Genomic DNA, 23,095 nt, shown 5'->3' on the forward strand with positions numbered 1-23,095 from the left:
ACGGAAACTAGGGCGGCAAGAGTGGAACAAAACACCAGGCATAAGGCCGAGCCTTCCACCCTTTACCAAGTATATAGATGCATTAATTAAGATAAGAGATATTGTGATATCCCAACATATCCATGTTCCAACATGGAACAAACTTCATCTTCACCTGCAACTAGCAACGCTATAAGAGGGGCTGAGCAAAAGCGGTAACATAGCCAAACAACGGTTTGCTAGGAAAGGTGGGTTAGAGGCTTGACATGGCAGTATGGGAGGCATGATATAGCAAGTGGTAGGTAGCGCGGCATAGCAATAGAGCGAACAACTAGCAAGCAAAGATAGAAGTGATTTCGAGGGTATGGTCATCTTGCCTGAGATCCCGCAAGGAAGAAGAACGAGTCCATGAAGAAGACAAACAGACGTAGTCGAACGAATCCTCACAACTCCGGAACGAAACCGAAGCTAACGAGAGAAGCCAACCGGAAAGAAGCAAACAACATGGTAAACACACAAGCATAAGCATGACATGATGCACAAACAAGTATGATGCATGTCCGGTTTAAAGCGGCATGGCATGGCAAAGTGCACAAACAATACTACAAATTAAGTGGAGCTCAATATGCAACGAGTTGCATATTGACGAAACACCACATCAATTATTTAGTTCTCTCTCGTTTATGTACCCAACAATATTAAAAGTTATTAACCATGGCAAGAGGTGAAACATAAGTAATCTACCTATCTAGGCAAGTTTAAAAGAGGCCGGAAATAACAAATAACAATTCTGGAAAATCCCCATATGTCTTTTAGCAATTTAACGCAAACAACAATTTTAAACATTTTAATTGTTGTTATCATGATGCGGATGACATATGCAAGTTTTATGCAATTTTATGAAAACGTTGACATGAGCATGTTATGAAGCATTTGTCACCGTGGCGGAACGAAAGGGGTGCCACGGCAACTACAACGGAAATGGTGCCACGACAACATTCCGATGATCCGACAACTCATTGAATACCGGTGCAAAAGGAAGTGTGCGGATGTGCGGAACATGCTAGAGATGGTGGGGTGCTCCCGACTACCGGGTTCCCACGAGTTAGTGGCATGGAAACGAGTGAAAAATCGGACACGGTGCAAACACGAGCATCTCATACAACATGCATTCCACGGGTCATCGTCTCGGCGGTTATACCTTTGAAGCGTGCATTTCGGGGCGGTTCAAAATCGTCGAGGGAAGTAGTCGTTCATGGGTCGTAGGGGAAGTAGTCGTACACGTTTCGTAGTTGTACACACTCCGTAGATGTTCGGGGTCACGTCAAGGAACTTGACGTCCATGGGGTCTTCGAGGTCGGCGGTAGTTGTACACGGATCGTAGACGTCCGGTGCGGTACTTGGTGAACCGAAGGTGTACTTGGCGGTCTCCAGACTTGCCGGTCTCGGTTCTTGCGACGGTAGTGGTACACATTCTGCAGGCGAACGTGGGTGTCGTGGTACTTGGCGAATCGAGGGGTGCACCTGGCCTTGGCGTGCAGAAGGCACTTGGAGCAGAGAAGCCATCGGGCTGCTGTTCGTTCAAAACAAGCTGAACCAGGGGAGGTCAAGGCAGCAGCGGTGGCAGCAGAGTTGGCCGGAGGGGGACGGCTCAAGCAGGAGCTCCATAGCACGAGGAGGAGGCCGACGAAGATGCAACAGACGATGGGCGCAGGCGTCGAACTTGCTGAAACCGGTCGCGGGAGGTCGCCGGGGTCCCGTTCCTGCCAGTTCAAAGCGGAGGCAGGCCGACAGACTTGGGGCTCGGGCAGCAGCAAGGAGGCGATGGTGGTGGTCAGCGGCAGGAAGCGGTCACCGGGCTTGTGGTGACAACGACGACGAACAGAGGCGCGCGGAGAAGCAGCCGTCCGGCGATGGAGCAGAGGCGTCCATGGCCAGCGACCCAAGGCGTCGAAGATGGCCGGATCCGGGCCAGCTCGGGTTGGGGAGGCGAGGTAGTAGGCCGGTGGCGGGGCTTGGCGCAGGGGAGGTCGAGGTCGTCGGCAGCAGAGGCTACGACGCGGCCGGGCTTCGGCCGTCAACAGCTCTGGTGGCCAGGACGGTAAATGGAGGAGGCGAACGGCGGGTCGGGGACGAGGCCGGACGTGAGGACGAGGCGGAGGAGGAGCTGCAGAGGAGCGGCTGGAGATGGTGGTGGCGGCGCCATGGCTGCGAAGCTCGAGCAAGGGCGACGGGGAGGCGCGGGTCCACGAGGACAAGGTGTAGGTGCGGGATGAGGGAGCGAGCGAGAGGAGGGAGGAGCGTGGGGATCTCCTCTCCCTGGTGCGATGCTTGTGCGTGTGGCGGCGACACGGGAACGAGAGGGGGAGATCGATGGAGAGGGTCGGGACCTAGGGTTTTAGGAAGGGTTTAGGTGGGCTGTGGGAACGGGTCGGTCTGGTTGGTTAGGCCCAAGAGGCATGGCTGGGCTCTCTCTCCCTCATATTCTTTAGCCGAAAAGAATTAGAGAGAAGAAAAGAAAGAGAGGGTTAGGGAAAGAATTTGAGAACGAGGACAATTTCCTGGACTCATAAAAATGAACTTGATCCCAAAAAAAATAGAACGAGGACAATTTAATTCAAATGAGTGTAGGAAGGAAGTGGGTATTTGGTAGACCCAGAATGTTGAGAATTTTGGAAGAGCCTCGATAAATGAGATAAGAATTGTTGGCAAGGTTTGAGGCAAGGAATTGAGGTAGAAAATGCATGGAACTTAAACTGTAAGTGTGTTATGGTTTATTCCTAAAGAATGGAATATTTATCATAGCTCCCTAATAATATTGAGAGACTTCGAATATGTTTTAAAGAGAAATCACCATGTGAATTCCCTCGATTTAAATGGATCAAGGATCCATGCAATTTATGTAAGTGAGTTTTAGTTGGTTTGTGAAATTGATGGCATGATGACATGATGCAATGCAAATGATGCTATGAAGAATACAATGAACAAAGCAAATCACACGATGAATCTCGGAAATACATGGAAGTCTTCTGGAGCGTCGGTCTTGGGGCGTCACAGGGGCACCCCATAGACACACAAGTTGATCCTTGATCTCTTAGCCGTGTGCCGTGCCCCCTCCACCATAATCCACCTCAGTCATATCGTCGTAGTGCTTAGGCGAAGCCCTGCGCCGGTAGCTTCATCATCACCGTTATCATGCTGTCGTGCTGACGAAGCTCTTCCCTGACACTCTACTGGATCGTGAGTTCGTGGGACGTCACCGAGCCAAACGTGTGCAGATCGCGGAGGTGTCGTACCTTCGGTGCTAGGATTAGTCGATCGTGAAGACGTACGACTACATCAACCGTGTTGTCATAACGCTTCCGCTCACGGTCTACGAGGGTACGGAGACAACACTCTCCCCCACGTTGCTATGCATCACCATGATCTTGCGTGTGCATAGGATTTTTTTTGAAATTACTACGTTCCCCAACAGTGGCATCCGAGCCAGGTTTATGCGTAGATGTTATATGCACGAGTAGAACACAAGTGAGTTGTGGGCGAGAATAGTCATACTGCTTACTAGCATGTCATACTTTGATTCGGCGGTATTGTTGGATGAAGCAGCCCGGACCGACATTACGCGTACGCTTACGCGAGACTGGTTCTACCGACGTGCTTCGCACACAGGTGGCTGGTGGGTGTCAGTTTCTCCAACTTTAGTTGAATCGAGTGTGGCTACACCCGGTCCTTGTTGAAGGTTAAAACAGCACATACTTGACGAAAAATCGTTGTGGTTTTGATGCGTAGGTAAGAACGGTTCTTGCTAAGCTCGTAGTAGCCACGTAAAACTTGCAACAACAAAGTAGAGGACGTCAAACTTGTTTTTGCAGGGCATGTTGTGATGTGATATGGTCAAGACGCGATGAGATATAAATTGTTGTATGAGATGATCATGTTTTGCTAAAGTTATCGGCAACTGGTAGGAGCCTTATGGTTGTCTCTTTATTGCATATGATGCAAGCACCATATAATTGCTTTACATTATCGCTATGCGATAGTAATAGTTGGCGCGACGACCATGTGATGACACATTGATAGAGATCAAGATGATGGAGATCGTGGTGTCATGCTGGTGACGATGAAGATCATGACGGTACTTTGGAGATGGATATCAAAGGCACAAGATGATGATGGCCATATCATGTCACATATTTTGATTGCATGTGATGTTTATCTTTTATACATCTTATTTTGCTTAGTTCGGCGGTAGCTTTATAAGATGATCCCTTACTAAAACTTTCAAGGTATAAGTGTTCTCCCTGAGTATGCACCGTTGCGACAGTTCTTCATGCTGAGACACCACGTGATGATCGGGTGTGATAAGCTCTACGTTCACATACAATGGGTGCAAGCCAGTTTTGCACACGCAGAATACTCGGGTTAAACTTGACGAGCCTAGCATATGCAGATATGGCCTCAGAACACTGGAGACTGAAAGGTTGAACGTGAATCATATAGTAGATATGATCAACATAGTGATGTTCACCATTGAAAACTACTCCATCTCACGTGATGATCGGACATGGTTTAGTTGATTTGGGTCACGTGATCATTTAGATGACTCTAGGGATGTCTATCTAAGTGGGAGTTCTTAAGTAATATGATTAACTGAACTTTAATTTATCATGAACTTAGTCCTGATAGTTTTTGCATAACTATGTTGTAGATCAATAGCTCGCGACGTAGCTCCCCGTTTATTTTGATATGTTCCTAGAGAAAAATAAGTTGAAAGATGATAGTAGCAATGATGCGGACTTGGTCCGTGATCTGAGGATTATCCTCATTGCTGCACAGAAGAATTATGTCCTTGATGCACCGCTAGGTGACAGACCTATTGCGGGAGCAGATGCAAACGTTATGAACGTTTGACAAAGCTCGGTATGATAACTACTTGATAGTTTAGTGTATCATGCTTTACGGCTTAGAACTGGGACTTCAAAAATGTTTTGAACGCCACGGAGCATATAAGATGTTCCAAGAGTTGAAATTGGTATTTCATACTTATGCCGGTGTCGAGAGGTATGAGACCTCTGACAGTACTTTGCCTACAAGATGGAGGAGAATAGCTCAACCAGTGAGCATGTGCTCAGATTATCTGGGTACGACAATTGCTTGAATCAAGTGGGAGTTAATCTTCCAGATAGGATAGTAATTGACAAAATTCTCTAGTCACTATCACCAAGTTACTAGAACTTCGTGATGAACTATAATATGCAAGGGATGACGAAAGTAATTCCCGAGCTCTTCGCGATGCTGAAATCAGCGAAGGCAGAAATCAAGAAAGAGCATCAAGTGTTGATGGTTAACAAGACCACTAGTTTCAAGAAAAGGGCAAAGGGATAGAAAGGGAACTTCAAGAAGAATGACAAGCACGTTGTCACTCCCGTGAAGAAACCCAAAGCTAGACTTAAGCCTAAAACTGAGTGCTTCTACTGCAAAGGAAATGGTCACTGGAAGTGGAACTGCCCCTAGATACTTGGCGGATAAGAAGAGTGATAAAATGAACAAAGGTATATTTGATATACATATTCATAATATTGAAGCCAAAAGATGTAAAGTTAATAATGATAGTGCAACTTATTTGTGGCACTGCCGTTTAGGTCATATTGGTGTAAAGCGTATGAAGAAACTCCATGCTGATGGGCTTTTGGAATCACTTGATTATGAATCACTTGATGCTTGCGAACCATGCCTCATGGGCAAGATGACTAAGACTCCGTTCTCCAGAACAATGGAGCGAGCAACTGACTTATTGGAAATAATACATACTGATGTATGGCAGTCCGATGAGTGTTGAGGCTCGCGGCGTGTATCGTTATTTTCTGACCTTCACAGATGATTTGAGCAGATATGGGTATATCTACTTGATGAAACATAAGTCTGAAACATTTGAAAAGTTCAAAGAATTTCAGAGTGAAGTGTAAAATCATCGTAACAAGGAAATAAAGTTTCTACGATCTGATCGTGGAGACGAATATTTGAGTTACGAGTTTGGCCTTCAATTAAAAAATGTGGAATAGTTTCACAAACTCATGCCACCTGGAACTCCACAGCATAATGGTGTGTCAGAACGTCATAACCATACTTTATTGGATATAGTGCGATCTATGATGTCTCTTACCGATTTACCACTATCATTTTGGGGTTATGCATTAGAGACAACTGCATTCACGTTAAATAGGGCACCATCTAAATCCGTTGAGACGACACCTTATGAACTGTGGTTTGGCAAGAAACCCAAGTTGTCGTTTCTTAAAGTTTGGGGCTGCGATGCTTATGTGAAAAAGTTTCAACCTGCTAAGCTCGAACCCAAATCGGAGAAATGTGTCTTCATAGGATACCCAAAAGAGACTGTTGGGTACACCTTCTATCACAGATTCGAAGCGGCAAGTTCTTTGTTGCTAAGAATGGATCCTTTCTGGAGAAGGAGTTTCTCTCGAAAGAAGTGAGTGGGAGGAAGGTAGAACTTGATGAGATAATTGTATCTTCTCCCAAATTGGAAAGTATTTCTTCACTGAAATCAGTTCAAGTGATGCTTACACCAATTAGTGAGGAAGTTAATGATGATGATCATGAAGTTTCAGATCAAGTTACTACCGAACCTCGTAGGTCAACCAGAGTACGTTCCGCACCAGAGTGGTACGGTAATCCTATTTTGTAGTTCATGTTACTTGACCATGATGAACCTACGAACTATGAGGAAGCGATGATGAGCCCAGATTCCGCGAAATGGCTTGAGGCCATGAAATCTGAGATGGGATCCATGTATGAGAACAAAGTGTGGACATTGGTTGACTTGCCCAATGATCGGCAAGCCATAGAAAATAAATGGATCTTCAAGAGGAAGACGGACGCTGATAGTAGTGTTACTATCTACAAAGCTAGACTTGTTGAAAAGGGTTTTTGACAAAGTCCAAGGTGTTGACTATGATGAGATTTTCTCACTCCTAGCGATGCTTAAGTCTGTCCGAATCATGTTAGCAAATTGCCACATTTTATGAAATCTGCCAAATGGATGTCAAAACTACATTCCTTAATGGATTTCTTAAAGAAGAGTTGTACATGATGCAACCAGAAGGTTTTATCGATCCTAAAGGTACTAACAAAATGTGCAAGCTCCAGCGATCCATCCATGGCCTGGTGCAAAGCATCTCAGAGTTGGAATATATGCTTTGATGAGTTGATCAAAGCATATAGTTTTATACAGACTTGCGATGAAGCCTGTATTTACAAGAAAGTGAGTGGGAGCACTACAGCCTTTCTGATAAGTATATGTGAATGACATATTGTCGACCGAAAATGATGTAGAATTTTCTGGAAAGCATCAAGGAGTGTTTGAAAGGATTTTTTCAAAGGAAGACCTCGGTGAAAATGCTTACATATTGAGCATCAAGATCTATAGAGATAGAGCAAGACGCTTGATAAGTTTTTTCAATGAGTACATACCTTGACAAGTTTTTGAAGTAGTTCAAAATGGAATGGTCAAAGAAAGAGTTCTTGCCTGTGTTGCAAGGTGTGAAGTTGAGTAAGACTCAAAGCCCGACCATGACAGAAGATAGAAAGAGAATGAAAGTCATTCCCTATGCTTCAGCCATAGGTTCTATAAAGTATGACATGCTGTGTACCAGACCTATTGTATACCCTGCCCTGAGTTTGGCAAGGGAGTACAATTTTGATCTAGGAGTAGATCACCGGACAGCGGTCAAAATTATCCTTAGAGGACTAAGGAAATATTTCTCGGTTATGGAGGTGATAAAGAGTTCGTCGTAAAGAGTTACGTCGATGCAAGATTTGACACCGATCTGGATGACTCTAAGTCACAATCCGGATACATATTGAAAATGGGAGCAATTAGCTAAAGTAGCTCCGTACAGAGTATTGTAGACATAGAAATTTGCAAAATACATACGGATCTGAATGTGGCAGACCCATTGACTAAACCTCTCTCACAAGCAAAACATGATCACACCTTAGTACTCTTTGGGTATTGATCACATAGCGATGTGAACTAGATTATTGACTCTAGTAAACCCTTTGGGTGTTGGTCACATGACGATGTGAACTATTAGTGTTAAATCACATGACGATGTGAACTAGATTATTGACTCTAGTACAAGTGGGAGACTGAAGGAAATATGCCCTAGAGGCAATAATAAAGTTGTTATTTATATTTCCTTATATCATGATAAATTTTTATTATTCATGCTAGAATTGTATTAACCGGAAACTTAGTACATGTGTAAATACATAGACAAAAAGAGTGTCGCTAGTATGCCTCTACTTGACTAGCTCGTTGAATCAAAGATGGTTGTGTTTCCTAGCCATAGACATGAGTTGTCATTTGATTAACGGGATCACATCATTATTGGAGAATGATGTGATTGACTTGACCCATTCCGTTAGCTTAGCATTTGATCGTTTAGTATGTTGCTATTGCTTTCTTCATGACTTATACATGTTCCTATGACTATGAGATTATGCAACTCCCGAATACCGGAGGAACACTTTGTGTGCTACCAAATGTCACAATATAACTGGGTGATTATAAAGGTGCTCTACAGGTGTCTCTGATGATACTTGTTGAGTTGGCATAGATCAAGATTAGGATTTGTCACTCCAACGTGGGTCCCATTCCCATATGTCATCTCTTCATCTCACCCTCCCTCTTCTTCCCCTTCTCCTACGCCGTAGGCCCCGTCGCCCCTCGACACACCGCTGCATCTGTGAGCTCCCCCCGCCACTGCCGCCGACTATGCAAACTGAGAAGCCTCAGGTCAACGCCGGCCGCGTTGCCCGACCTCACCTCTCTCAATCGGCTCCGGGGAGGGGAGCACTTCGGATGGGAGGTGCCACGACCAGGAACAGGTAGCACTGCGAGTCTGCAAGCGGGCTGCGGGCAGCACCACGCGTTTTGTGCAAATTCAGTCATGCTCGTGTCTGCAGCGCCAGTCTCTATTCAGGACTGAATAGTGTCGGTCTTCATTCAGTTTTTCTTTTTAACTGCTCAATGACGCATGCTTGTGTGGAGCAGAATGTTAGAAGGTCTTGCACGCGGTCCTTGCGGAATCAGCTCCACAACCTGGCCGAGCACGGGCTACACGGCAAGGCTCTGATTCACTTTCTTTTGAACTGTCAACGGCATCAGGACATCGGGACTGTCGGTCCTCAAGACTCTTCATTCAGTCACTGACGAATAGTACACGCGGTGCTTCAGACTTCAGATTCTTCCTCAGTCAATGATAGTACATGCCTGTGTGGAATCAACTCCATAATCTGGCCGAGCATGGGCTACACGGCAAGCCTTGCAATCACTATCTTTAGAACAATCAACGGCATCAGCGGACTATATATCCATGCATGTAATGTGTGTGCTCTGGAGCTTCACTTACGAACTAGACCTGCACAACATGAACCTTCTCCTTGCCTTGGAGCTGCTGCTGCTCCTGCTTGCCTTGCCACGCCTTTCTTCTACCTCAAATTCCACACATTCGCCACTGGATCAGCAGGCAGAAGCGCTTCTCCAATGGAAATCTAGCCTAAGCGGTTGGTGCTATGATTACCTGGACACATGGACAAAGGGAACCAGCCCCTGTGACTGGACCGGCGTTGCCTGCAGCAGCGCAATGCTGCCTCGTGGCCGTGACCAGGGTGATGCTGCCCTAGCTGTGTCCAACATTTCGCTTACATACTGTGGCTTTAATGGCAGGTTGGACAGGCTCCACTTTCTAGACTTACCCCATCTTGTTTATCTGGACCTCCGTGGCAACTCTCTCTGGGGCTCAATCCCATCAAGCATCGGTGTTCTTGGCAAGCTCACTCACTTGGATCTATCCAACAATGGCCTGAACGGATCTATCCAACAAGCATCCCTAGGTAACTCTACTAAACTAACCTCCATCCATCTCTCTCTTAATACATTTTTCTTCAACCATGCCTAGTACAGTAGGATGATTAGGGAATATGATGAGTATATCCACTTTTCAGACTTGCCCCATCTTGTCTATCTGGACCTCAGTGGCAACTCTCTCTGGGGCTCAATCCCATCAAGCATCGGTGCTCTTGCCAAGCTCACTCACTTGGATCTATCCAACGATGGCCTGAACGGATCTATCCAACAAGCATCCCTAGGTAACTCTACTAAACTAACCTCCATCCATCTCTCTCTTAATACACATTTTTTCAACCATGCCTAGTGCAGTAGGATGATTAGGGAATATGATGAGTATATCCACTTTTCAGACTTGCCCCATCTTGTCTATTTGAAGATTGGTAACAACCTCCTTTCGGGCAGAATCCCTTCAAGCACTGGGGCTCTTGCCAAGCTCGCATACTTGGATCTGTCTGTCAACAATCTTGATGGATATCCCAACATTCATAGGTAACTGTACGAAACCATCCTCCCTCGATCTCTCTTACTTCAATTTGTTCTCTACCATGTCAGTACAGTAGAATGACTAGGGAATATCATGGGCTTATCCACTTTCCAGACTTGCCCAATCTTGTGTATCTGAGCTTCAGTCGCAATGCTCTCTCGGGCCCAATCCCACCAAGCATTGGCACTCTTACCAAGCTCGTAGTCTTGGATCTATCCTTCAATGGCTTGAACGGATCTATCCCAACATCCATAGGTAACTGTACAAAACCATCTCCCTCGATCTCTCTTACTTCATTTTGTTCTCTACCATGTCAGTACAGTAGAATGACTAGGGAATTTAATGGGCTTATCCACTTTGCAGACGTGCCCAATCTTGTGTATCTGAACTTCAGCCGCAACGCTCTCTCGGGTCCAATCCCATCAAGCATTGGCGCTCTTACAAAGATCATGGTCTTGGATCTATCCTTCAATGGCCTGAACGGATCTATCCCAACATCCCTAGGTAATTGTACTAAACTAAACTCTACCATGCCTAGTACACTAAGAACACTAGGGAATTTAATGAACCTCTCCATTTTGCAGACTTGCCCCATCTTGACAATCTGAACCTCGGTCACAACTCTCTGTTGGGCCTAATCCCACCATCGATAGCTAATTGTACTAAACTAACCTCTCTCGATCTCTCGCATAATTTTTTGTCCAAAGGATCCATTGGAAGCATAGGAAATATGATGAGTTTAGGATACTTAGATCTTTCCAACAATTAAATAAAGGGTTCCTTCCCTTCGGCCATATTGAAATTAGCATCTTTAACAACACTGTCACTTGCATCAAATCAGCTTAACGGCCAATTACCGCCAGAGTTAGGTTCTCTTGTTCTACTCACATATCTGAATCTAAGTAGCAACCAGTTTCTAGGAAGCATTCCACCACAGATAGTACATTGCCACCTTTTATAATCGTTACTCATATCAGACAACTTATTGACAGGACAAATACCACAAGAACTTGGGTATCTCACCGACCTATATGAGCTGGATTTGAGTAGAAACAATTTAAGTGGTGCCATTCCAATGACCTTATCTAATCTTCACCGACTGTATAGGCTGAATTTATCACATAACAGTTTGGGTGGCAGAGTTTGGTATACATCTATCCCTGAATACTTGCCCATTGTTTCGCTTGACCATAATATGAATTTATGCGGCGAATCGCAGTATGGCTTAATGCCATGTGAATCACCATCATTGGATCTTGGAAGACAACAACGAAGTAGTAAACATTCAAATATGATACCTCTTCTTGTTTTTGCTTCTTGTTGCTTCATTTGTGTTGCAATACCAATCATTGTGGTTGTTTGTTGGAAAGTAAAACCGTTAAATACTAATTCTAGAAAATGCAAGTCTAGAGATATACTTGTTGGGGAACGTAGTAATTTCAAAAAATTTCCTACGCACACGCAAGATCATGGTGATGCATAGCAACGAGAGGGGAGAGTGTTGTCCATGTACCCTCGTAGACCGAAGGCGGAAGCCTTAACACAACGCGGTTGATGTAGTCGTACATCTTCACGATCCGACCGATCAAGTACCGAACGCACGGCACCTCCGAGTTCAGCACACGTTCAGCTCGATGACGTCCCTCGACCTCCGATCCAGCCGAGTGTAGAGGGAGAGTTTTGTCAGCACGGCAGCGTGGTGACGATGTTGATGTTCTACCGACGCAGGGCTTCGCCTAAGCTCCGCAACGATATTATCGAGGTGTAATATGGTGGAGGGGGGCACCGCACACGGCTAAAATATCGTATATCAATTGTGTGTAAAGAGTGCCCCCCTGCCCCCGTATATAAAGGAGCAAGGGGGAGGCCGGCTGCCTTGGGCACGCCAAGGAGAGGGGGGAGTCCTCCTCCTAGTAGGAGTAGGACTCCCCTTTCCTAGTCCTACTAGGAAGAGAGGGGGGAAGGAAAGAGAGGGGGAGGGAGAGGGAAAGAGGGGCTGCGCCCCCCTCCCCTAGTCCAATTAGGACTCCTCATGGGAGGGGGCGCGCCACCTCCTGGCTGCTGCCCTCTCTCTCCCCTCAGGCCCACTAAGGCCCAATACTTCCCCGGGGGGTTCCGGTAACCCCTCCGGCACTCCGGTTTTTTCCGAAACTTCTCCGGAACACTTCCGGTGTCCGAATATAGTCGTCCAATATATCAATCTTTATGTCTCGACCATTTCGAGACTCCTCGTCATGTCCGTGATCACATCCGGGACTCCGAACAACCTTCGGTACATCAAAGCATATAAACTCATAATGAAACTGTCATCGTAGCGTTAAGCGTGCGGACCCTACGGGTTCGAGAACTATGTAGACATGACCGAGACACCTCTCCGGTCAATAACCAATAGCGGAACCTGGATGTTCATATTGGTTCCCACATATTCTACGAAGATCTTTATCGGTCAAACCGCATAACAACATACGTTGTTCCCTTTGTCATCGGTATGTTACTTGCCCGAGATTCGATCGTCGGTATCTCGATACCTAGTTCAATCTCGTTACCGGCAAGTCTCTTTACTCGTTATGTAATACATCATCCCGCAACTAACTCTTTAGTTACAATGCTTGCAAGGCTTATAGTGATGTGCATTACCGAGTGGGCCCAGAGATACCTCTCCGACAATCGGAGTGACAAATCCTAATCTCGAAATACGCCAACCCAACAAGTACCTTTGGAGACACCTGTAGAGCACCTTTATAATCACCCAGTTACGTTGTGACGTTTGGTAGCACACAAAGTGTTCCTCCGGTAAACGGGAGTTGCATAATCTCATAGTCATAGGAACATGTATAAGTCATGAAGAAAGCAATAGCAGCATACTAAACGATCGAGTGCTAAGCTAATGGAATGGGTCAAGTCAATCACATCATTCTCCTAATGATGTGATCCCATTAATCAAATGACAACTCATGTCTATGGTTAGGAAACATAACCATCTTTGATCAACGAGCTAGTCAAGTAGAGGCATACTAGTGACACTCTGTTTGTCTATGTATTCACACATGTATCAAGTTTCTGGTTAATACAATTGTAGCATGAATAATAAAAATTTATCATGATATAAGGAAATAAATAATAACTTTATTATTGCCTCTAGGGCATATTTCCTTCAGTCTCCCACTTGCACTAGAGTCAATAATCTAGTTCACATCGCCATGTGATTTAACATCAATAGTTCACATCACCATGTGATTAACACCCATAGTTCACATCGTCATGTGACCAACACCCAAAGGGTTTACTAGAGTCAGTAATCTAGTTCACATCGCTATGTGATTAACACCCAAAGAGTACTAAGGTGTGATCATGTTTTGCTTGTGAGATAATTTTAGTCAACGGGTCTGTCACATTTAGATCCGTAAGTATTTTGCAAATTTCTATGTCTACAATGCTCTGCACGGAGCTACTCTAGCTAATTGCTCCCACTTTCAATATGTATCTAGACCGAGACTTAGAGTCATCTAGATTAGTGTCAAAACTTGCATCGACATAACCCTTTACGACGAACCTTTTGTCACTTCCATAATCGAGAAACATATCCTTATTCCACTAAGGATAATTTTGACCGCTGTCCAGTGATCTACTCCTAGATCACTATTGTACCCCCTTGCCAAAATCAGTGTAGGGTATACAATAGATCTGGTACACAGCATGGCATACTTTATAGAACCTATGGCCGAGGCATAGGGAATGACTTTCATTCTCTTTCTATCTTCTGCCGTGGTCAGGCTTTGAGTCTTACTCAATTTCACACCTTGTAACACAGGCAAGAAACTCTTTCTTTGAATGTTCCATTTTGAACTACTTCAAAATCTTGTCAAGGTATGTACTCATTGAAAAACTTATCAAGCGTCTTGATCTATCTCTATAGATCTTGATGCTCAATATGTAAGCAGCTTCTCCGAGGTCCTTCTTTGAAAAACTCCTTTCAAATACTCCTTTATGCTTTGCAGAATAATTCTACATTATTTCCGATCAACAATATGTCATTCACATATACTTATCAGAAATACTGTAGTGCTCCCACTCACTTTCTTGTAAATACAGGCTTCACCGCAAGTCTGTATAAAACTATATCCTTTGATCAACTTATCAAAGCGTATATTCCAACTCCGAGATACTTGCACCAGTCCATAGATGGATCGCTGGAGCTTGCATATTTTGTTAGCACTTTTAGGATTGACAAAACCTCCTAGTTGCATCATATACAACTCTTCTTTAATAAATCCATTAAGGAATGCAGTTTTGTTTATCCATTTGCCAGATTTCATAAAATGCGGTAATTGCTAACATGATTCAGACAGACTTAAGCATAGATACGAGTGAGAAACTCTCATCGTAGTCAACACCTTAAACTTGTCGAAAACCTTTTGCGACAATTCTAGCTTTGTAGATAGTAACAATACTATCAGCGTCCGTCTTCCTCTTGAAGATCCATTTAATCTCAATGGCTCGCCGATCATTGGGCAAGTCAATCAAAGTCCATACTTTGTTCTCATACATGGATCCCATCTCAGATTTCATGGCCTCAAGCCATTTTGCGGAATCTGGGCTCACCATCGCTTCTTCATAGTTCGTAGGTTCGTCATGGTCTAGTAACATAACCTCCAGAACAGGATTACCATACCACTCTGGTGCGGATCTTACTCTGGTTGACCTACGAGGTTCAGTAACAACTTGATCTGAAGTTTCATGATCATCATCATTAACTTCCTCACTAATTGGTGTAGGTGTCACAGGAACCGATTTTCTGTGATGAACTACTTTCCAATAAGCGATGAGGTACAGTTACCTCATCAAGTTCTACTTTCCTCCCACTCACTTCTTTCGAGAGAAACTCCTTCTCTAGAAAGGATCCATTCTTAGCAACGAATGTCTTGCCTTCGGATCTGTGATAGAAGGTGTACCCAACAGTCTCCTTTGGGTATCCTATGAAGACACATTTCTCCGATTTAGGTTCGAGCTTATCAGGTTGAAGTTTCTTCACATAAGCATCGCAACCCCAAACTTTAAGAAACGACAACTTTGGTTTCTTGCCAAACCATAGTTCATACGGTGTCGTCTCAAACGGATTTAGATGGTGCCCCTTTTTTACGTGAATGCAGCTGTCTCTAATGCATAACCCCAAAACTATAATGGTAAATCGGTAAGAAACATCATAGATTGCACTATATCCAATAAAGTACGGTTATGACGTTCGGACACACCGTTATGCTGTGGTGTTCCAGGTGGCACGAATTTGTGAAACTATTCCACATTGTTTTAATTGAAGACCAAACTCGTAACTCAAATATTTGTCTCCGCGATCAGATCGTAGAAACCTTATTTTCTTGTCACGATGATTTTCCACTTCACTCTGAAATTCTTTGAACTTTTCAAATGCTTCAGACTTATGTTTCATCAAGTAGATATACCCATATCTTCTCAAATCATCTGTGAAGGTCAGAAAATAACGATACCCGCCGCGAGCCTCAACACTCATCGGATCGCATACATCAGTATGTATTATTTCCAATAAGTCAGTTGCTCGCTTCATCGTTCTAGAGAACGGAGTCTTAGTCATCTTGCCCATAAGGCATGGTTCGCAAGCATCAAGTGATTCATAATCAAGTGATTCCAAAGCCCATCAGCATGGAGTTTCTTCATGCGCTTTACACCAATATGACCTAAACGGCAGTGCCACAAATAAGTTGCACTATCATTATTAACTTTGCATCTTTTGGCTTCAATATTATGAATATGTGTATCACTACGATCGAGATCCAACAAACCATTTTCATTGGGTGTGTAACCATATAAGGTTTTATTCATGTAAACAGAACAACAATTATTCTCTAACTTAAATGAATAACCGTATTGCAATAAACATGATCAAATCATATTCATGCTCAACGCAAACACCAAATAACATTTATTTAGGCTCAACACTAATCCCGAAAGTATAGGGAGTGTGCGATGATGATCATATCAATCTTGGAACCACTTCCAATACACATCGTCACTTCATCCTTAACTAGTTTCTGTTCATTATGCAACTCCCGTTTCGAGTTACTACTCTTTAGCAACTGAACCAGTACCTAATACCGAGGGGTTGCTACGAACACTAGTAAAATACACATCAATAATCTGTATATCAAATATACCTTTGTTCACTTTGCCATCCTTCTTATCCACCAAATACTTGAGGTAGTTCTGCTTCCAGTGACCAGTCCATTTTGCAGTAGAAGCACTTAGTCTCAGGCTTAGGACCAGACTTAGGCTTCTTCACTTGAGCAGCAACTTGCTTGCCGTTCTTCTTGAAGTTCCCCTTCTTTCCTTTGCCCTTTTCTTGAAACTAGTGGTCTCGTCAACCATCAACACTTGATGTTTTTCTTGATTTCTACCTTCGTCGATTTCAGCATCACGAAGAGCTCGGGAATTACTTTCGTCATCCCTTGCATACTATAGTTCATCACGAAGTTCTACTAACTTGGTGATGGTGACTAGAGAATTCTGTCAATCACTATTTTATCTGGAAGATTAACTCCCACTTGATTCAAGCGATTGTAGTACCCAGACAATCTGAGCACATGCTCACTGCTTGAGCTATTCTCCTCCATCTTTTAGCTATAGAACTTGTTGGAGACTTCATATCTCTCAACTCGGGTATTTGCTTGAAATATTAACTTCAACTCCTGGAACATCTCATATGGTCCATGACGTTCAAAACGTCTTTGAAGTCCCGATTCTAAGCCGTTAAGCATGGTGCACTAAACTATCAAGTAGTCATCATACCGAGCTTTTGTCAAACGTTCATAACGTCTGCATCTGCTCCTGCAATAGGTCTGTCACCTAGCGGTGCATCAAGGACATAATTCTTCTGTGCAGCAATGAGGATAATCCTCAGATCACGGATCCAATCCGCATCTTTGCTACTAACATCTTTCAACATAATTTTTCTCTAGGAACATATCAAAAATAAACACAGGGAAGCAACAACGCGAGCTATTGATCTACAACATAATTTGCAAAATACTATCAGGACTAAGTTCATGATAAATTTAAGTTCAATTAATCATATTACTTAAGAACTCCCACTTAGATAGACATCCCTCTAATCCTCTAAGTGATCACGTGATCCATATCAACTAAACCATGTCCGATCATCACGTGAGATGGAGTAGTTTCAACAGTGAACATCACTATGTTGATCATATCTACTATATGATTCACGCTCGACCTTTCGGTCTCCGTGTTCCGAGGCCATATCTGCATATGCTAGGCTCGTCAAGTTTAACCAGAGTATTCCGCGTGTGCAACTGTTTTGCACCCGTTGTATTTGAACGTAGAGCCTATCACACCCGATCATCACGTGGTGTCTCAGCACGAAGAACTTTCGCAATGGTGCATACTCAGGGAGAACACTTTTATCTTGAAATTTTAGCGAGAGATCATCTTATAATGCTACCGTCAATCAAAGCAAGATAAGATGCATAAAAGATAAACATCACATGCAATCAATATCAGTGATATGATATGGCCATCATCATCTTGTGCTTGTGATCTCCATCTCCGAAGCACCGTCATGATCACCATCATCACCGGCTCGACACCTTGATCTCCATCGTAGCATCGTTGTCGTCTCGCCAACTATTGCTTTTACGACTATCGCTACCGCTTAGTGATAAAGTAAAACAATTACATGGCGATTGCATTTCATACAATAAAGCGACAGCCATATGGCTCCTGCCAGTTGCCGATAACTCGGTTAAAAAACATGATCATCTCATACAACAAAATATAGCATCATGTCTTGAGCATATCACATCACAACATGCCCTGCAAAAACAAGTTAGACGTCCTCTACTTTGTTGTTGCAAGTTTTACGTGGCTGCTACGGGCTTAGCAAGAACCGTTCTTACCTACGCATTAAAACCACAACGATAGTTTGTCAAGTTGGTGCTATTTTAACCTTCGCAAGGACCGGGTGTAGCCACACTCGGTTCAACTAAAGTGAGAGAGACAGACACCCGTCGGTCACCTTTAAGCAACGAGTGCTCGTAACGGTGAAACCAGTCTCGCGTAAGCGTACGCGTAATGTCGGTCCGGGCCACTTCATCTCACAATACCGCTGAACCAAAGTATGACATGCTGGTAAGCAGTATGACTTATATCGCCCACAACTCACTTGTGATCTACTCGTGCATAGCATCAACGCATAAAACCAGGCTCGGATGCCACTGTTGGGGAACGTAGTAATTTCAAAAAAATTCCTACGCACACGCAAGATCATGGTGATGCATAGCAACGAGAGGGGAGAGTGTTGTCCACGTACCCTCGTAGACCGAAGGCGGAAGCGTTAACACAACGCGGTTGATGTAGTCGAACGTCTTCACGATCCGACCGATCAAGTACCGAACGCACGGCACCTCCGAGTTCAGCACACGTTCAGCTCGATGACGTCCCTCGAACTCTGATCCAGCCGAGTGTTGAGGGAGAGTTTCGTCAGCACGACGGCGTGGTGACGATGTTGATGTTCTACCGACGCAGGGCTTCGCCTAAGCTCCGCAACGATATTATCGAGGTGTAATATGGTGGAGGGGGGCACCGCACACGGCTAAAATATCGTATATCAATTGTGTGTAAAGAGTGCCCCCCTGCCCCCGTATATAAAGGAGCAAGGGGGAGGCCGGCTGCCTTGGGCACGCCAAGGAGAGGGGGGAGTCCTCCTCCTAGTAGGAGTAGGACTCCCCTTTCCTAGTCCTACTAGGAAGAGAGGGGGGAAGGAAAGAGAGGGGGAGGGAGAGGGAAAGAGGGGCTGCGCCCCCCTCCCCTAGTCCAATTAGGACTCCTCATGGGAGGGGGCGCGCCACCTCCTGGCTGCTGCCCTCTCTCTCCCCTCAGGCCCACTAAGGCCCAATACTTCCCCGGGGGGTTCCGGTAACCCCTCCGGCACTCCGGTTTTTTCCGAAACTTCTCCGGAACACTTCCGGTGTCCGAATATAGTCGTCCAATATATCAATCTTTATGTCTCGACCATTTCGAGACTCCTCGTCATGTCCGTGATCACATCCGGGACTCCGAACAACCTTCGGTACATCAAAGCATATAAACTCATAATGAAACTGTCATCGTAGCGTTAAGCGTGCGGACCCTACGGGTTCGAGAACTATGTAGACATGACCGAGACACCTCTCCGGTCAATAACTAATAGCGGAACCTGGATGTTCATATTGGTTCCCACATATTCTACGAAGATCTTTATCGGTCAAACCGCATAACAACATACGTTGTTCCCTTTGTCATCGGTATGTTACTTGCCCGAGATTCGATCGTCGGTATCTCGATACCTAGTTCAATCTCGTTACCGGCAAGTCTCTTTACTCGTTATGTAATACATCATCCCGCAACTAACTCTTTAGTTACAATGCTTGCAAGGCTTATAGTGATGTGCATTACCGAGTGGGCCCAGAGATACCTCTCCGACAATCGGAGTGACAAATCCTAATCTCGAAATACGCCAACCCAACAAGTACCTTTGGAGACACCTGTAGAGCACCTTTATAATCACCCAGTTACGTTGTGACGTTTGGTAGCACACAAAGTGTTCCTCCGGTAAACGGGAGTTGCATAATCTCATAGTCATAGGAACATGTATAAGTCATGAAAAAAGCAATAGCAGCATACTAAACGATCGAGTGCTAAGCTAACGGAATGGGTCAAGTCAATCACATCATTCTCCTAATGATGTGATCCCATTAATCAAATGACAACTCATGTCTATGGTTAGGAAACATAACCATCTTTGATCAACGAGCTAGTCAAGTAGAGGCATACTAGTGACACTCTGTTTGTCTATGTATTCACACATGTATCAAGTTTCCGGTTAATACAATTCTAGCATGAATGATAAACATTTATCATGATATAAGGAAATAAATAATAACTTTATTATTGCCTCTAGGGCATATTTCCTTCAATACTTTCCATATGGAATTTTGATGGAAAGATCGCATTCGAAGACATCCTCAGTGCGACAGAAAATTTCAATGAGAAATATTGCATTGGCATTGGAGGATATGGATTTGTCTTCAGAGTTGAGCTTGAAGGCGGGATTATCTTTGCTGTCAAGCTCCTCCACTCGATGGAAGAATACAGCGATGAGGCAACATTTCATGCCGAGATTGAAGTGTTGACAAAAATCAGGCATCGATGCATTGTTAAGTTATATGGCTTTTGTTCCCACTCCCAGTGCAAATTCCTTGTGTATGATCTTATCGAGAGGGGAAGTTTATCATCCATGCTTCATGACCAAGAGCTAGTGAAGGAATTGAATTGGCCCAAGAGAGTGACTGTTGTGAGAGATGTAGCTCAAGCTCTCTCTTACTTGCACCATGATTGTGATGATCCGATCGTGCATCGCGACATAAAAAGCAGCAACATTCTTCTGGACCTCGATTTTAAAGCTTATGTCTCAGACTTCGGCATGGCGAGGAAACTGAAGCACGGTTACTCAAGCTGGAGCACTATCTTTGCAGGGACATGTGGCTACATAGCCCCGGGTATGTACATGGGCTTAACATATACTTTTATCCTTATAAATATGTGATTCAGAAAGAGAGAAAATAGGATTCTGCTCATATTAGCAATTCTTCTTATTGCAGAATTGTCATCTACCATGGTGTTGACAGAGAAGTGCGACGTGTACAGCTTCAGCGTGGTTGCGCTGGAAGTTTTGATTGGAAAGCACCCAGGTGATCTGCTCCTTCCGTTCTTTTGCCGAACAGAGCAGCCGGGGAAGTTCAAGGATATCCTAGATTGACACGCCGCAGCACTGTCGACCATTGACGAGGAGAAGGATGTCATTTTGGTTGCCTTGGTGGCCTTTGCTTGCCCGCAAGTCAATCCCAAAGCCCGGCCAACATGCAGCAAGTATATCAGGCACTAACAAATAGAAATCGCCCAGCGTTCATGCCGGCCAGGCCCCTTCATGAAATCAGGCTGCAAGATTTGCATGATTATTGTGGCACCATAAAGAATATATGAGTCGATATAGTTACTCTACTGTATTAGCAATTACTCCAGTTTTGTTAATGTATCTACCCTGTCATGTATCAGGTTGAGTATATGTTTGGCATGTGTGTGTTTAAGATAATGTAACTATCCTGTCATCTTTGAACTTTGAAGTGTCCTCTAGCAATTATAGATTGCTGATAAATGAAGCGACATTTTGATTTTGACAACTAGCTTGTTGATATTTACCATAGTTTTAAATAGCCATGTTGTAGCCTCGCTATAGCCTTTTCAGCAGGGTGCCATTAAATGGTACTGATGTAGATGTGTAAAAAGTAAACAACGAAAGCATTTTAGGCTAGAACTTATAACTGTGATGAGCCCATGTGCATATGTGCATTGCTTTGTTTTCTTATGGAGCAGGGAGCAGGTCGGCTTTACTGATATATTTAGTCTTCACTTGGAATAATGTTATTAGTACCAGATCTCAAGTTCAACCATAGATTAAAATCGCGGGAGAAACGATTTCGCGGCGGCCTCTCCCAGCAGCTATAGCGGCTGCCATAGCGCGCAATCGCGGCAAATAGCGGAAATTTTTCTGACGGGAGAGATGATTTCCGGAGGGTTTTGCTCATTGCTGAACCATTTACAGGGAGTTGCGGAGGATTTCGCGGCAGCAGCCATAGCGTAGCGGCAAGGCTCCTGGACAGCTATAGCGCAGCTATCGCGGCTATTTCGCGGGCTATTTTAATCTGTGAGTTCAACCTGATTAATTCTCCGTCTTTTCGCGTAATGTTCTATTCACTTTTTTTTGCGGCTAATGTTCTATTCACATTAGCCAGTGAAGGTCTTGGACCTGAAGCTCTCACACTCAAGATATGGCTGATTGAGAAGGATTTTTTTTATCCAAAGGGTGCTGAAGCTGCTGACTGAACTCTGAATGTAGTGTCCAACATGGAAGGGAGAATATTTGCTTTGGGCTCATAACTGAAGTTAATTTACATCCTTGTCTTGTCTATGTGTGGGCAAATGCGCACCCTCTTTTCCCTTTCTAGAACACTTTTTGTACGGAGGTGGAACTGTATCGGCGGGCGGTGGCGCTGCTAGCAGAGGCCAGCGGGGAGATGCATGTTCACACAGTGAAGGGGCTCTACTGGTGGAATAAACAACACAAGATCATGTGCAATTTGGCAGTACGGTGATATCATGCGCTGCACTACATATGTTTCATCAGTATCTGTTCGAAGATCCACTCAGGGCCTGAATGTAGCCGTGTTCTGATGGCTATCGACATGCTTGAGATGCAGTGGTCAAACCTAATCGCACAAAGTTCAGCCCTCGTAGCACCAATGCGTCGCCGCATTTCCCTATGATCAGCTGCATGGCTGATGATGAGCACATTTAGCATCCAAATTTCCATGATCATGTCCAAGTACCTGTCCAACCACATGAAGAAACGCCAGCCTTTGATCTGTCTAAGCATCAGGAAAACCATGATATACTACTTGGCTCTGAACATTAAAGAACAGGGAGACGACCTTCTTTCCTTGGGCATTTCACTGAATATCAACCTTTTGCATCCACATTCTGAATATTCAGTCAGAGGGTGCCTCATCATCCCTTGGTGTTCGCCGGACGGGAGCAGAGAACGAGGGGAAGAGCCA

General features: G+C 44.4%; 1 protein-coding gene across 1 annotated transcript; it reads left to right on the forward strand.

Annotated features, from left to right (window-relative positions):
• Positions 1–1,909: 1,909 nt before the first annotated feature.
• Positions 1,910–21,635, forward strand: LOC123157344 (MDIS1-interacting receptor like kinase 2). The gene is made up of 3 exons (XM_044575610.1): positions 1,910–2,080; positions 20,383–20,980; positions 21,083–21,635. Exons 1-3 carry the CDS (start codon positions 1,910–1,912, stop codon positions 21,238–21,240), a joined length of 927 nt encoding a protein of 308 aa, XP_044431545.1. The 3' UTR covers positions 21,241–21,635.
• Positions 21,636–23,095: the final 1,460 nt, after the last annotated feature.

The sequence above is a fragment of the Triticum aestivum genome, chromosome 1D (assembly GCF_018294505.1).
Source record: "Triticum aestivum cultivar Chinese Spring chromosome 1D, IWGSC CS RefSeq v2.1, whole genome shotgun sequence".
NCBI classification, from domain to species: domain Eukaryota; kingdom Viridiplantae; phylum Streptophyta; class Magnoliopsida; order Poales; family Poaceae; genus Triticum; species Triticum aestivum.